This window comes from Artemia franciscana, chromosome 7 (assembly GCF_032884065.1).
Source record: "Artemia franciscana chromosome 7, ASM3288406v1, whole genome shotgun sequence".
Taxonomy (NCBI): Eukaryota; Metazoa; Arthropoda; class Branchiopoda; order Anostraca; family Artemiidae; genus Artemia; species Artemia franciscana.
Genome location: NC_088869.1, coordinates 42,972,785 through 42,989,990, shown reverse-complemented (window position 1 = coordinate 42,989,990; position 17,206 = coordinate 42,972,785). Strand labels below are relative to the sequence as shown.

General features: G+C 33.6%; 1 protein-coding gene across 2 annotated transcripts in view; it reads left to right on the top strand.

Moving 5' to 3' along the window:
• Positions 1-16,805, top strand: part of LOC136028631 (uncharacterized) — a 28,707-nt gene extending 11,902 nt beyond the window's left edge. The window contains exons 3-5 of one of the 2 annotated variants that reach the window (XM_065706461.1): positions 1,653-1,772; positions 9,997-10,476; positions 16,351-16,805. In XM_065706461.1, the coding sequence (XP_065562533.1) occupies positions 1,653-1,772; positions 9,997-10,476; positions 16,351-16,419 (669 nt within the window). In that variant the 3' untranslated portion in view covers positions 16,420-16,805. The remainder of the gene's footprint in view (positions 1-1,652; positions 1,773-9,996; positions 10,477-16,350) is intronic. The other variant, XM_065706462.1, reaches the window with a different exon arrangement.
• Positions 16,806-17,206: the final 401 nt, after the last annotated feature.

Here is a 17,206-nt window from a genome sequence, read left to right as displayed (position 1 = left end):
TTCCACTACTCTCTCTTATTCAAATGATTGTGTCCCCGATTTTCAAACATTGACTTTGAGTCAGCTGACTCATGAGTTCAAATGCCTTGTTGAAAATCTGCTGTACCTTTTTCAAGTTGACCAAACAACATTTCTCTTTTTCTCAACCGACCTCCACAAATATATTTTTTTTGTTGATTTTGAAAGATGAGCCCCTATTTTAGTCTTTGTAGTTTGATGTGCGAGTGTTAAAGGCGCACGCCTATGATAAAAATGAGCTAATAGTGATTTGTCAATGCTCTTACCTATAAATATGCGCAACGAAGCTAATCCATTCTGCTCAGATTGCAATGAGATACAGCGCTGCCAACGCTTCGGAAGAAAAAGTACCAATAAACGCCCTACAATTGTACCACCGATCAAAAAATTGTACCATATCTATTTTTTGCGTGTTGTGTTACGGGCAAGGCGAAGTTTTTTTTTTTTTACTACGCACAACACGTGGACGATCGGAAAATTACATTACAATAAAGAGAACAAAGTATCAGATATGTGAGAGACCTCCTTTCCCCTACAGAGACCACTTTGGTGTCACTCCTCCAAGTAGCTGTTCACCTATTTTGTACTTACCATACAAATGGTTGTGCTGCTTCACGCTATATTATGACCGCAAGAGGCCAACAACAGGCACTTAAATAAATGTGTAAAGGAAAACTTAAAACTCTATAAGAGAAAACCAATAAGAACTACAATTCCCTCCGCTCGCTGCGTCCTGACGCCCTGTCAAATCTTATTGTACCACGTTTTGTAAAATGTACCAGGAAATTTGTGATTGTACCAGAATGTACTTTTAGAGGTGAAATATACCAAAATGGTACAATTTTACCGCTGTTAGCAGCCCTGATGAGATACTGTTTTCAACTAAGTTCTATCATAGATTCTGTGAGAAAAACCTCGGTGTTTCTTTTTCAAGTCTGTATCAAGAGTGGGAATGCAAATGCATTGTAGCTGATCCACACCATCTCGTTTTTTTCACCCGCCTGTCTTAATAGTCTCTGTCTCGATTTGGTGTAAATACCAGTTATTATACTGATCTATTGGTATGCATAAAAGTAAAAATTATCAAACTAAGGAATGAATATGTCATTTTTTTCTCTCTCTTGAAAACTTTTAATGCAATAGCTTATCCACAACGATCAGATTTAAGATAAGAATTAAAATAAGGATAAAAATTTGGGCCAAGTTAACTTAAATAGGGTAAGAAACAAACTCTAAAAAAATAAGAATATTGAAATCAAATTGATTAAATAGGTCATTTGAAAACTTTCACAACCTATTATTTTGGTAACGAGATAAAAAAAAAACGGAAATGAAATTTAGGAATTAAATATTGTAATGCTGAGGAAAATGTGGTGTTGCTCTAGTGCATTAAAAATTTCGCCATTTCAAAAAGACTAAGATAAAAAAAAATGTTTTCTGGCGTGAAAACCTCAAGTTAAGCCAGAGGGTTGAAAAGTATTTTGTTTTCATGTCTATGAAAATTTAACGCAAAATAAATCAATTGATTTCAAAACCAAACTGAAACTGTTAGTTTCACCCTTTTTAAACATGTTACCATATATTTAGAGTTGGATTTAACTTAGAACTATCCATACTTGTGAATTTTTATCCAGGACTATTTGATGACAATGCCACTGACAGTCGAGATATTCATATTTGCTGCTATCGGACTTATGATACTCTTTTCGTGCGTTATAAAAATGAGACAATGTCGTAAAAGAAGACTCCTTGAGGTAAGAAGCTTAATTTAAAACGAAAAACTTGAGATATTAGAAACTAAATATTGTCTTATTTAGAAAAATAAATCGCATTGAAGAAATATATATAACAGTTTTATATAATATCAGTTATATATAAAATATGTCGTCTGTTTTAAAATATGTGGTTTCACTGGCAGTCAAAGGTTTTAAATACCTTCATACATATATTGTATATTAAAATGAATAGTTTTTAAGATATTAGGTAACATACTTTTACGTAATTTTTTTAATAACAAAAAGGATAACAAAATTTTGATAAGAATCAAACAGTTCGTGGTAAACGACCCGGCTCAATAGTAAACGAAACTCTAAAAAACGGAATTTCGATGCTAAAAGATACATCAAGAGAATCGGATACTTATGCTGCTTTTAAATATATAAGTTTCATTAAGTTTAGTCTTTGTCATCAAAAGTTATGAGCCTGAGAAAATTTGCCTTATTTTGGAAAATAGGGGGAAACACCCCCTGAAGATCATAGGATCTTAACAAAAATCACACCATCGAATTCAGCGTATCAGAGAACCCTGGAGAATAAAATTTCAAGGTCAAATCTACAAAATGTGGAATTTCGTTTTTTTTTGCCAGACGACAGATCACGGATGCGTTTTTATTTGTTTTTTTTTTCCCAAGGGTCATCATATTGATCAAGTGGTTCTAGAGTGTTGCAAGAGGGCTCATTCTAACGGAAATGAAAAGTTCTAGTGCTCTTTTTAAGTGACGAAAAAAATTGGAGGGCACCTAAGCCCCTTCCCACGCTCATTTTTACCCAAGGTCAACGGATCAAAATTTTGCGATAGCCATTTTGTTCCGCATAGTCGAAAACCATAATAACTATGTCTTTAGGGATGACTTACTACCCCACAGTCCCTGGGGGAGGGGCTGCAAGTTACAAACTTTGACCAATGTTTACATACAGCAATGGTTATTGGGAAGTGTTCCGACGTTTTCAGGGGGATTTTTTTTGGTTTGGGTGTGGGGTTGAGGGGAGGGGGCTATGTGAGAGGATCTTTCCTTGGAGGAATATTTTATGGGGGAAGAGAAATTCAATAAAAAGGGCGCAGGATTTTCTGTAAAGTAAGGAGCGACATTAAAACTTAAAACGAACAGAAATTACTTCCTATATGAAATGGGTTGTCCCCTCCGCAATCCCTCGCTCTTTACGATAAAGTTTTTAATTGTTTTAAAAAGTAGAATTGTGGCAAAGAGTCAAACTTTAGCGTAAAGAGTGAGGGATTGCGGAGGGGACAACCCATTTCATATACGGAGTAATTGTTTTAAATATAACAGTTCGTGGTAACGAACTGTAGTAAGGAACGACCCGGCTCAATAGTAAACGAAACTCTAAAAAACGAAATTTTGATGCTAAAAGATACATCAAAAGAATTGGATTTTCATGCTGATTCTAAATATATAAGTTTCATCAAATTTAGTCTCGGTCATCAAAAATTAAGAGCCTGAGAAAATTTGCCTTATTTTGGAAAATAGGAGGAAAAACCCCCTAAAATTCATAGAATCTTAATTCGTTAAGATTGTCATAGAATCTTAGCGAAAATCACACCATCGCATTTGGCGTATCAAAGAACCCTATAGCAAAAATCCTATCTACAAAAATACGGAATTTCGTATTTTTTGCCAGAAGACAAATCATGGGTGCGTGTTTATTTGTTTAGTTTTTTTTCTTTTCCCCAGGGTTCATCGTATCGACCATGGGGTCCTAGAATGTCGCAGTAGGGCTCATTCTAACAGAAATAAAAAGTTCTAGTGCCCTTTATTAAGTGACCAAATAAATTGGAGGGCACCTAGGCCCCCTCCCACGCTCATTTTTCCCAAAGTCAACAGATAAAAATTTTGAGATAGTCGTTTTGTTCCGCATAATCGAAAACCATAATAACTATGTCTTTGGGAATGACTTACTCCCCCAAAATCCCTGGGGGAGGGGTTGTAAGTTTCAAACTTTGACCAGTGTTTAATACAATAATCGTTATTGGGAAATGTGCAGACGTTTTCAGGGGGATTTTTTGGGTTTGGGGGTGGGGTTGAGGGAGGGGGCTATGTGGGAGGATCTTTCTTTGGAGGATATGTCATGGGGGAAGAAAAATTCAATGAAAAGGGCGCTGGATTTTCTAGCATTGCTATAAAAAAACAATGAAAAAATAAACATGAACACATTTTTCAATTGAAAGTAAGGAGTAGTATTGAAACTTAGTACGAACAGAGATTATTACGCATATGAGGGGTTCTAAAAATATTTTAGCATAACGAGCGAGGTATTTAGGAGGAGATAAATAATTCGCTCTTTATGCTAAAGTATTTTTAGCAATTTCAACTATTTATTATACGGTCTTTCCGATTCAGGGGTCATTCTTAAAGAATTGGGATAAAACTTACGATTTAGTGTAAAGAGCGAGGTATTAACGAGGGTACAAACCCCATTGTATACATAATAAAAATATAAGAATATAAAAGTTTGTTATGTAAGTTAATTCTTAAGTTACGTATATTTTTTACTAATAAAAATGTTCGCTAAAAAATAAAGTTCTAGTTGCCTTTTTTAGTAACCGAAAAATTGGAGGGCAACTAGGCCTCCTTCCCCACTCCTGATTTCTCAAAATTGTCTGACCAAAATTAAGAGAAATCCATTTTGCCAAAAAAGAATTAATATACAAATTTCATTTTAATAATTTATGTGCGGAGAGCCAAAATCAAACATGCATTAATTCAAAAACGTTCAGAAATTAAATAAAAAAAAAACTAATTTTTTTAACTGAAAGTAAGGAGCGACATTAAAACTTAAAACGAACAGAAATTACTCCGTATATGAAATGGGTTGTCCCCTCCGCAATCCCTCGCTCTTTACGCTAAAGTTTGACTCTTTACCTTAATTTTACTTTTTAAAACAATTAAAAACTTTAGCGTAAAGAGCGAGGGATTGTGGAGGGGACAACCCATTTCATATACGGAGTAATTTCTGTTCGTTTTAAGTTTTAATGTCGCTCCTTACTTTCAGTCAAAAAAACTAGTTTTTTTTTAATTTAATGTATGTATAAAGGACATCTTCTAAAGAAAAATGTATTTCCTTTGACAAGAAGTTCTATTCGAAGCCAAAAGCTTTAGATATCTGAATATACAAATTCTATAATTCATAAAAGCTCACCAAAATAAAAATACTGTACAATAAGGTTGTTTGTCAAATAGTGAAAAAGGTGTATATGTAAAAAAAAATGTATCGAAGTTGTTCATTAGGGTATGCATTTTTACTGGAAGACAAGGGTTTTAAATATCTGAACGCAGTTATTGCGCCTTCAAATACATAGGTAGGCGAATATTATCTAAAATCATTGAACGGCGAAATGATATATAAGAAATTGATAAAACGAACAGTTATAAAAGACTTAAAAATCATTGAACTCCTGAAAAAATTGTGTTTCTTGGGAATAATGCATGTTACTTGAAGTAAAAGGCTAGATATTAAAAGAAAAAACATATTACATCATTTATAAAAAATACATAATAATTAAAAAATCTATCTTTATTAAAAAGTTGTCAAATGTGCTTATTAGGGTAGGCAGCTTCGCTGGATATTAATTTCTTTTTAAATCTCTTAGACCCATATTACATCCAAAAATAACTATGTTAAAAAATATTTTTAATGTTTGTCAAACAGTTCGTGGTAACGAACTGTTGTAAGGAGTGACCCAGCTCAATAGTAACTGAAACTCTAAAAAGTGGAATTTTGATACCAATACTTACATCAAAATTTCACATATTAATGCTGATTTTAAATGAAGTTTCATCAAGTTAATTCTTATCCATCAAAAGTTACGAACCTGAGAAAATTTGTCTTATTTTAGAAAATAGCGAGAAACATCCCTTAAAGGTGATAAATTCTTAACAAAGGGTCACTAGATCAAAATTTTCAGATAATCATTCTGTTCAGCGCAGTCGAAAATTTAATAACTATGTATTTGGGGACGACTTAATCCCCTACAGTCCCTGGGGGAAGGGCTACAATTTACAAACTTCGACCATTGGTCGAAGGGATTAATGGTTATTATGAAATGTACAGAGGTTTTCGGGGGGCTTTTTCGCATTGGGGTGGAAATGGGTCAGGAGGAGGGGGTTACATGGGAGGATTTTTCCATGGAGGAATTTGTCAAAAGGGAAGAGAATTTTCATGAAGAGGGCGGAGGATCTTATATCATTATTTAAAAAAACAATAAGGAAATATTTTTCTTTCAACTGGAAGTAATGAGAAGCATTAAAAGTCAAACGAATATAAAATATTAAGTATATAAGGAAGTTTGTCTCCTCCACAATACCTTACTTTTTACGCTAAAACAGTTTTAGTAATTTCAACTATTTATTCTTTGGCCTTCGTGATTCAGGGGTAATTCTTAAGAATTTGGGACAAAATTCAAGCTTTAGTGCAAAGAGCGAGGTATTGACGAGGGGGCAAAACCCCTCATATACGTAATAAAAATACACAAATATAGAAGTTCGCTACGTAAGTTAATTCGTAAGGTACGCATGTTTATTACTAACAAAAACGTTCGTAAAAAAAATAAAAAAATCTAGTTGCATTTTGAAGTAACCAAAAATTGGAGGGCAACTAGGCCTACTCCACCCTTTTTTTGATCAAAATCTTTCGACCAAAACTATGAGAAAGCCATTTAGCAAAAAAATAAAAAATAATATGGAAATTTTGTTTTAATTATTCATGTGTGGTGAGCGTTTTAAGTTTTGATGTCACTCCTTAGTTACAGTTAAAAAAAAAATTTTAATTTAATCTACATAAATATCAAAATAATTTTATTTTTTCCACTTATAAACACACAAAAAGCCGTGGAGTTAATCAACGAAAAAAGAAATAGAAAAAAAAGCGAGAAAATCAATTTCTCAATAGCCCGAATAAAAGGCACATAATCCCTCAAAAGCCACTCGTGTATAACATGGAATGGCAAAAACTGAAACCTATTGAAAACGATCTTTCACTTAATCATCTTTTATGACATTTCAGTTGACCTTCGTCACTTTCATTGGGAAGTTAGGTTTCAGTGAATTTAGGTAAAATTTTAAGTTATATTGCTAGGTTAAATTCAAAAGAGGGATATCAGTTTTTGCTCCTCATATATTTTGTATTAAAATATTATAATTGTCAAGCAGTCATTTGAATTAAAATCAAATTAAAAATTAGGAGCAAAAATTAAATATTAAACAAAAATAATTACGAACAAAATCAGAAGTGTGTCTAAATTTGGTACTTGACCATTATCTTTTACGGTTAAATGTCTTATACATGACTGAGTCAGTTAATTAAAAAATCGCTTTACTTTTTGCATAAAACCCGCGTGCTATGAGGTAGAGGAAATAAAACAATGTACTGTTTGACATGCATGACTTTATTAAAAACAAACAGAAGATGTGGTTTGTTAGAATGTGCTGCACCGAAAGCACTCGGCTCTCCTTTCGGTATTTTCACCCCTCTGACACTATAATTGGTTTTGATTTGACACTCGGAGGGGAGGGGGGGTATTTGTTCCTAAGTCAGCCCCTGAATCTACCCCTCACTTTGTAAAGAAGTTTACGGGTAGAACGTTCTGATGTTTAAGGCCGTTCGACACCATAAAAATCCCCCTGTATTATCCCATGGAAACTTCTAGTTTTTGCGGCAAAATTATCCAGAATTGAATGGACGATTTGCCTTTTTTTTATATAGCTTTGATAAGAGATCCGAATAAACGAAAGAAAACTAAAAGCTGGAACATACTTTCCTAGATTTTATTTTTAAAAAAACAAATGGAACATTTCCAGATTCATGAGAGAAACAGATACACTCAAATTTAGTGAAGCTTACGAAATTAAAAAAGTATATATTTTGTTTCTATTTATTAAGCAGACACTAATTTTCTTTCAAAATTCAGGAAATGACAGTCATAGGTGGCGCGGTAGCGCGGCATAAAACAATGTTGGTACAATACATTCTTTTTTATTATTTTTTTTAGACCAGGGCACTTCGTATCAAAGGAGTTGCCGCTGATTCCTCGAAAAGGGCTCATTCGATTGGAAATTCAAGCGGCCAGTGCCTCTATTAACATTCAAAAGTAATCAGAGGGCAACTAACCCCATCACAGGCCCACCATTTCGCCAAAAATTTTATATAGCTATTTCTTTCAAAGAAATTAAAAGGCCCGGAAATTATAACTTTGTGGATGAAGACCCCCCAGAGCCCTAAAGGCAAGGATTGTAAGTTATGGTCTGGAGGCATATAAGACCATATAAGAAGTTTCATTGTAAAAACTTCGAAGGTCTTTCTTCGAAAACTTCGAAACTTCCTGAAACACATTCAATCATAATTTTGAGATAGACGTTTTGTTCAACTTGATTAAAAGGTCCAGCTATTGTCTTTTCGTATGACAGCCCTCCCCTCACTAGAGCTATTATGGCACGGGTTGTAAGTTATGCCCTGGAGCATATAAGGTATATATAGAAAGGGTGATCGTAAAAACTTCGAAGCGGGCTCACTGGATCGGTAATCGGAAGTTCTACTGCCCTGTTTCAGATTCAGAGTAATGTGAGGGTGGCTATCCCTCCCCCCAATTCCTCGTATTTTTCCAAAATGCATCTGAAAGAAATTTTGAGATGGCCATTTGTTGTCGTATAAACTTCGAAAGAGGCTCATTTGATTGGAAATTGAAAGGGCTAATCCCTCTTTTGTAAGTCAAAAGTGATTAAAGGACAGCCAGGCCTCCTCCACGCCCATCAATCTTTGATAAACATCTAATTAATATTTGGAGATAGTCTTTTTATTCATCGCATTTGAAAGGTCTGGAAAATATTGGACACCCCCAACAGCTTCTAAAGCTCAAAACATAATTTACACTCTACTGAAAGAAAAAATGGCTGTGGATTGTCAGTTTAGTATAAATATACTGATATTTATTCCTTAAGGTTTTAATATTTTTTTAAATTATTAAAATTAAAAAGATTGAAACATATTAAATGTATTTTGTGTATCTAAGTCATACAGTAAATAGCCAAATCAAACTAAACACGACCAAAAACTAATATGAGTAGGGCTGATGACCCCCCCCCCTGCCTTCTCAAGCCCAGAACATAATTTGCCGTTTACTGAAAATAAAACACATTTAAAAAGTTTTAACTTTGTTTTACTTGTATAAAATGTTTTTACTAGATAAATGAAGTCGGAAACCTCCCCCTTGCACTCCAATTACAGCGGGAGTGTATGATGCCCTTTTTAAGAGTAGCAAGAGATTGGAGGGCAAGCAGCCCTTCTCTTAAGCCCATTAATTTTCCAAACGCAGCCAGTCAAAATTTTGAGACAGCCATTTTGTACAGCATAGTAGAACGGTCCAGCAACTACGTCTTTTGAGATATTATGCGTGTCAACCCCCACAACTATGCAATTGGCTCATTATGATTTAAAACTAAATTTTGCTTTAATATAAAGCTAAAAGCTATAAAATTAAATGAGAACATGCTGTTTGTGTCAGGACTAAAAATTACTGAAAAGCTTCTCAAATATACGAATAGAAGCCCATACTATGGATTATTATAGAAAAACTGAAAAGATGTATAGTATTATTTTGTCCATTAAAAAGACTATATCAATAAAAAATGAACAGGAATTAATTTAAAAAACTTATTCCACGAGACAAGTCTTTCAAACAAAAGTAAAGAGCTCCATTAAGTCGAGAACGAGCAAAAATACAGCCAAATAATATTTCAAGCATAAAACTACCACAAATCACTATCAATAAATAAATGAAACTCAAAACGAACAGAAATTACAATGAATAGCCGAGTCAAACTCAAAACGAGTAAAAACTATCATGAGTGGGGCTGACTAACCCTCATGCCTTCTCAAACCAGAACACAATTTGCACTTTATTGAAAACAAAATGAGTTTGAAATGTTTTCACCTTTCTACTTTCAAAAATAAAAATTTTCAAAACCCTAAGGAAGAAATGTCAGTATATATTCATTAAACTGATAATCCTTGGTCATTTTTTTTTTTTTTTTGATAAGAAAAAAAAAATTGAGTAACTTCTAACTTCTTCAAGTTACTTTGAGTAAATAAAGAGTAAGAACTCTATTTCTGATGGATACTGCTTATAAGAAACTATTATTCAATCTCCCCATCTTTTGTAAACAGGTTATTTTTTCCTTTTATTTCTAGGAAACATTTGCTGGACAGACACCCTTCTTATTGCAAGACATTGAATGTGGAATAAACAAAAGCTGTGACAGACACAGCCAGTGTGAGTTAGCATCAGCCATCTCTAGAGTTGAGAAGAAAATTATCATTGACTACATTTATGAACCAACAATTGAAATCATTTGCGAATCAGTAAAAATGAAAGATTTATTTAAATGTTTTTTGAATTGTACCAATAATTCAAAAAGTCATTATTTTGATTTTTATATACGTGCAAGAACTCTTGATGTGAGTTTGAATGTAGAAGAGTTGAAAGGCCTTTACAATGAATTTCTTGACCACTATCTTCCAGAATCAAAGAAAATTAGTTTTATTAGGTTTGACGATGAAAAAAGATTGATCATAAGAAGCTACACTACAAGTCCTGAACCTAGCAAAGTTGAGGAAGTGAGGATCATATTAAAAGACGTAATCTTTTGCATTTTTTGTGAATTACAAGAGGTGAGTGTTAGAATATTATCTATATACAAATTTCATATCTTTATCTCTCTTACATTTAATCTTTTCGAGCTTTTTAACGTTACAAAAAATAGGATATCTTCCTAAAGGCTGCTGACAAGTATTGGGAAACTCTTCTTTGAAATCTGATGGTATTACTAAGCGTTTATATACATCTTGCTTGAACAATGAAGTCCAGGGAGGGAATGGTTGGCAGATGTGATTTGCTAAAAGATAACAAACTTTGTAGTGGTCTAATAAGAGAGGCAACCGCATGCTTCCACCGTTTGCCAAATTAATCAAACATTTGGAAAACTATAGATTCTATCACTATATTAGCTCTATGACAATCTACCAATATGTCTTGACCTTTTCTGCAATTAGCCATGACTTGATGCACAACCAGACATCTATTCCATTTTAATTCAAAAATCTTGGACTTGGTCGAGACCTTTGGCCTCGACCACTCCTTGAGTACAATCCTTGGACTGTTCTATAGGAGTCTGCTCTCTAAATAATATCTTCTAACCTAGCATTTTTTTTTTCTCCATTCTCATTTTTGACAAGTTCCGATGATTGCTGTTGCTTGTCTTCTAACCACACAATTCCTTCTTCGATTTCATTTTGACTAATTCTAATGATCACTGTCAAATATAGTTTAATTGCTATGTCCTTGTTCTTCACTTTCATTTTTAACACGTTCTGAAATTCGGTGTTGCTTGTCTTTTAACCGCATGAGTCTTTGCTCTTCGCTTCCATTTTGACACATTTTATTCCTCGCTGTTGCTTATCTTCGTACCACATTTTTTTTTTAGATTTTGACTACTTCAGACAATTTAGAATACCAGTTGTTTTAGAAAAAAAATAATTGAAGAAAAAACGGGTTTAATTTTTTATAAAGCAGTGACAACAAAATAAAATAAAAACTACACTTTAGCTAACAAAAAATAAAAATACTCCGAATATTTCGGCCCCACGTCCGGGAGCCTTTCTCAACGGAAAAAACAACAAAAAAGGAGAAAATTACAACAATTTAAGACTATTTTTAAGACATTATAAAAATGCCACGACAACTAAACCAACATAAAAAATATAGACAATCAAATATATAAGAAAACAAAAAACTCACATTTTAAAAACAAAACAATCCCGCAACTGACTGTAACCTTAGAAAAACTGAAGTAATTGTTTATATTGGCACTTTCCTCTGCCACAATCGATGTATAAATGGGAATCTATTAAAAATGAAAAATATAAATACTTGCAACAATACGAAAAGAGGTCACCCAACCCCAAATCCAATCAAAATCTTTCAGGTTAATGAAACACAATTATGAAATATAAATTGAATGGATTTTTTCATTTGCTATTTTAGCTGCCGTCCGTTGACTTCTTACAGCATTGACCATGCTTTGACCTCCGTTCGCAAGGCTATTACTTGTTTCAGGACAATTATGCAAATCAATACTCATTGAAGTTTTTGACTGGTCTTTAATTAAACTATTATAAATTGAATTTATTTTAAATTCCCCTTCATCTCTATTGATACTAATACCCCCATAGATAATCTTTTTTATTTCTATAATTTCTCTGAAACTTTGTAAAAGTCCTACAGACTTATCAACAATTTTTGTCTGATCAAATAAAATACTATGATGAGGAAAATTATACACGTGATCCGCGATAGCGGATTCAAAAGTATCAGGTTTTTTATTCTTTCTTAGCGAGCAATCTATCGCATTTTTGTGTTGCTGTAGCCTATTTTTTAAATTCTGCTGTGTTCTACCTACATAAAATTTACCACAAGAGCATGGAATTTTGTATACCCCCTGTTGTATATTTCTTGGAACTTTATCTTTTCCGTTATTTAGCCATGAGCTTATATTTTGTCCTGATTTAAAAGCTGTTTTTATATTATGGTTTTTTAATTCTTTCCTTAATTTCTGTGACAACCTTGGGATATAAGGCAAAGTTATGTAATTTGGTTTTTGATTTGATCCATTTTCTTCTTATTTTACAGGTTCCAGAAACTTTTTTTCCTTTTTTCAATTATTTGAGAAATCATATTTTCGGGATATCCATTTCCTACTAGAATATCCTTAATAAAAATTAATTCACTACTAATATATTCTGGTGAAGCTAAATTTAACACTCTATCCACTAAAGAAATAACTACCCCTCTTTTTACTTGGATCGGGTGATTTGATGTGAAAGATAAATAGCGGTTGTTATTAGTTGGTTTACGGTAAATTGAAAACACTAGTTTATTATTCTTTCTATGGATCCAAATATCCAGAAACGGTAATTTTTTCTCTGTTTTATGACCTGCCTTCTGTTAAGCCCTGACGACCTGCCTTCTGTTAAGCCCTGGACGGTTCTCTGGACGATCTTTGGCAATCTGTCATCCTTCATCTGCAAAACGCGGCCTAGCCATCCCAACCTTTCTTTCATTATAGCTCTAGAAAACGGGATTGAGCCACATTTTCCGCACAGCCTACTGCTTAAATACAGTCAGTTAGCCGGTTGCCCAGAACAGATCGTTGGCTATTTCTCTGGAAAGCATCTAGTAAATCTTAATCCACTTTTTGTAGCGCCCGTGCTTCCAAGCTGTATTTAACCACTGTCATCACTGAAGCTTCCAATATTCTCATCTTGGTTTGCAGACTAATTTTCCTATCCTTCCAAACCTTTTTTAACTGTGAAAAAATACCCTGAGCCTTAGCTATTCTACTTTTAACATCTTTCACTGATCACACCGTCTTTACTAATAATTAAGTAAACCAACAAGTTTTGTAACGGAAAGTAAGGAGCGACATTAAAACTTAAAACGAACAGAAATTACTCCGTATATCAACGGGGCTTTTCCTCCTCAACGCCTTGCTCTTTACGCTAAAGTTTGACCCTTTCTCTTAACTCTACTTTTTAAAACAGTAAGAAACTTTAGCGTAAAGAGCGGGGCGTTGAGGAGGAAAAGCCCCTTTCATATACGGAGTAATTTCTGTTCGTTTTAAGTTTTAATGTCGCTCCTTACTTTCCGTTACAAAACTTTTTTTTTATTTAATTTCTGGACGTCTTTGAAATAATGCATGTTTTGATCTTGGTTCGCCACACATAAGTAATTAAAACGAAATTTGTATATTAATTAATTTCAATTAATCGGAAGATCTTGAGAAAAAAGAAGCGAAGGAGGGGGCCTAGTTGCCCTCCAGGTTTTTGATTACTTAAAAAAGCAACTAGAACTTTAATTTTTTACAAACGTTTTCATTGTTAAAAAATATATGTAACTTACGAGTTAAATTACGTAACGAACTTCTATATTCGTATGTTTTTATTGCGTATATGAGGAGGTTCAACCCTCGTCGATACCTCGCTCTTTACACTAAAGCTTAGATTGTGTCCCAATTCCTTAAGAATTACCTCTGAATCACAAAGGCCGTAGAATAAATAGTTGAAATTACTAAAAATACTTTAGCGTAAAGAGTGAGGTATAACGAGGAGGTAAACCCCTCATATGCGTAATAATTTTTGTTCGTTTTAAATTTTAATGCTGCTCCTTACTTTCAGTAGAAAAAACTTTTCATATTTATTTTTTCATTGTTTTTTCAAATAAAGCTAGAAAATCCTGTGCCCCCTTCATTGAAATGCTCTTTCCCCATGAGAAGTCTCTCCATAGAAAGGTGCCCTCCAATTTTTTGGTCACTTAAAAAGGGCACTAGAACTTTTTATTTCCGTTAGAATGAGCCCTCTCTCAAGACTCTAGGACCACTCAGTCAAGACGATCATCCCTGGGAAAAAAACAACAAAAAAACAAACAAATAAACACGCATCCGTGATCTATCTTCTGGCAAAAAATGCGAAATTCCACATTTTTGTAGATAGGAGCTTGAAACTTCCACAATAAGGTTCTCTGATACGCTGAATCTGATGGTGTAATTTTCGTTAAGATTGTATGACTTTTAGGGGGTGTTTCTCCATATTCTCCAAAATGAAGCAAATTTTCTCAGGCTCGCAACTTTTGATGGGTATAACTGATTATGATGAAACTTATATGTTTAAAATCAGCATTAAAATTCGATTCTTTTGATGTAACTTTTGGTATCGAAATTCTATTTTTTAGAGTTTTGGTTACTATTGAGCCGGGTCGCTCCTTACTACAGTTCGTTACCACGAACTGTTTGATACTACCAAGATAAGTAAAGCTACCCACCTGATCAATCTTTTTGCTACCCTACGTCACCTTTTCGTCTTTACTTATTTCTAGCCTTAGTGACTTAATCACTAAGGCTAGCACCCTGAACCCGTAAAACCTCTAAAGGTTCATTCGTTTTGCACACACTTTCATCTAGTATACTTAAATCATCAGCATAGTCTAAGTCCACGAGAATTTTTCCTCCCCATTTCATTCCGTGGTCTCCCATTGCCTTTCCTGTGCTCCTTAAAACAAAGTCCTTCAAAATGATCCATATAAAGGGGGTTAGAAACCAACACTGCTTAACTCCTGATTTAATAATAAAAAATAAAAAAACAGCTGCTAACCTCATTTTCTACCATAACCGCAGCAGTATTATTCTCTTACATATCACTACTCACTTTAATGATTTTGTTTGGTATACCTTTAAGGATAAGACCTTTGCTAAAGCTCTTCTATCAACAAAATCAAACACTTGCTCATAATCTATAAAACTGAGAACTAAAGACATTTGACAACTAAGGCGAATCTCAATTATTAACCTAAGAGTGAAAATTTGGTCGACATATTCTCTACCTTTTCTAAATCAACACTTTTCTTCTCTGAAAACTTTGTCTACGGCATCTTTCAGTCTAAAAAGTACCATATTACTAAATAATTTACTACCTAATGCCTCGATAATTACGATAATTTCGATTTAATTAATAATGACTAATGTCTCGATAATTACGACACTCACTCTTATCACCTTTCTTATGCAATGGTTTAATTAAGGTTTTCCTAAAATCGTTGGGTACTTCCCCTTTTTGAAAAATCACATTCATAATCTTCAGCAACTTATTTCTAACCTCAGAACCATCATATTTAAGAAACTCCTTTACCACACTACCGGCATCTGGAGCCTTGTTTTCTTCAGTCCTTTTAGTACTGTCACTAATTCTTTCGCACAAAACAAATCTTTCTTCACATCAAAGGTATTCCAAACTTTTCCATTTTTCTCTATATCCTTTCCTGCAACTGTATCTCAGTTCAGCATATTCCCAAAATGTTCTGCTCATCTCTCTTTAACTCTTTCCTTATCAGTAATTGTGGCCCAATTTCTATCTTTAACTGGGACAAGTCCGGATTTACTACCCCTCTCAAGTTATTAATATGCCAGCAAAATATTTTACTATTATGCCGACTAGCTGCATCTTCCAGATCCTTGGCAATTTTATCCTTGGCCTCCATTTAACACCTCCTTAGTTCATAAAGATTTTCACTAATATTCCTAGCTGCAGTCTTAACTTCCTTTCCTGTGACACCATCAGTAACTTCACAAATTATTTTTGTCTTCACAAATTACATTATTATCTTCAAATTACACAAATTATCTTCACAAATTACAATAACATAATCAACCATTTTACAACCAAATACCATATCGGTTATTACTAAGTGTGGCTAAATTACGACATTAATGGAATCTTGTCTAGTTGGTATAATTAGTAAAATAATGTTGTACTTTATTTTGCATTAGCAAAAATTTAAGTAAATCAAAGTCCAATTCTCAAATAATTTAATTTTTTGCATGATTTTCTCTGGATCATTTGTTATTTTGTCCAATATGTTACCTCTTCCATATTTAAGATATTGTAACCAAGATACCATTTTCGGGTATCTTTTATTGATATATCTGTTTTTTTTAGGTATTTACAAGACAATTTGTCCCTGAAGTTAAAAAGCACATTGGTCTCGACGTCCGAAGAAACAATTGATATTTTTGCTCTGGTAATACTGTGGGTAAGGGACGACATCATTGCAATTAATATACATTTTAAATAATCAGGCGAAATGATATTTTACTAGATCTTGTAATAGCAAAGATTTGAGTACATCAAAGTGCAATTCTTAAAAATTTCAAGGTATTGCATGATTTTCTCAAACATTAGTTGACTTGGGAACATTTTTAGTTTGCTACAATGAATAATGTCTTCCATTGTTAAGATATTGTAACTAATAAAACCTCTTGGGGCACCTTTTATTCATATATCTTGAACTTTTGTCATTAGTTATGTATTGATGCCTTTTCGAAGGTGATTAAACTAGTTTCACTATTGTCTCATTCATCCAGTTATTTTTTGTTTCTTTACATTAAACCTCTGGCATCTTAGTACGTCTTTATTTAGGTATATCGAAGGCAGTTTATCGTTGAAGTTAGAAGTGATGTTCTTGCAAGAACACTATGTCATTTACTAATAATTCATTAATTAACAAGTCTTTGTCTTTTGTGCCGTTAATATTAAGAGAAGCAAAACTTAAAATAGTGTCTTGGTTCATTTTGGAGCAGAGTTTAGAGCGCGTTTTATCACTGGGCAATTCATACTATAGGAAACATGAGCTTTGCCGCAGTTGGCACATTTTGGAGCCTCTAAGCAAGGATTGTCTTTAGTATTGGAATGGCATCCAGAACATTTAGAGCACTTCATCTCATTCGGGGCACATGGGCAGTCAGCTAACGAATGATGGATACTTTGGCATCTAAGACACCGTCTGGGCAATTCT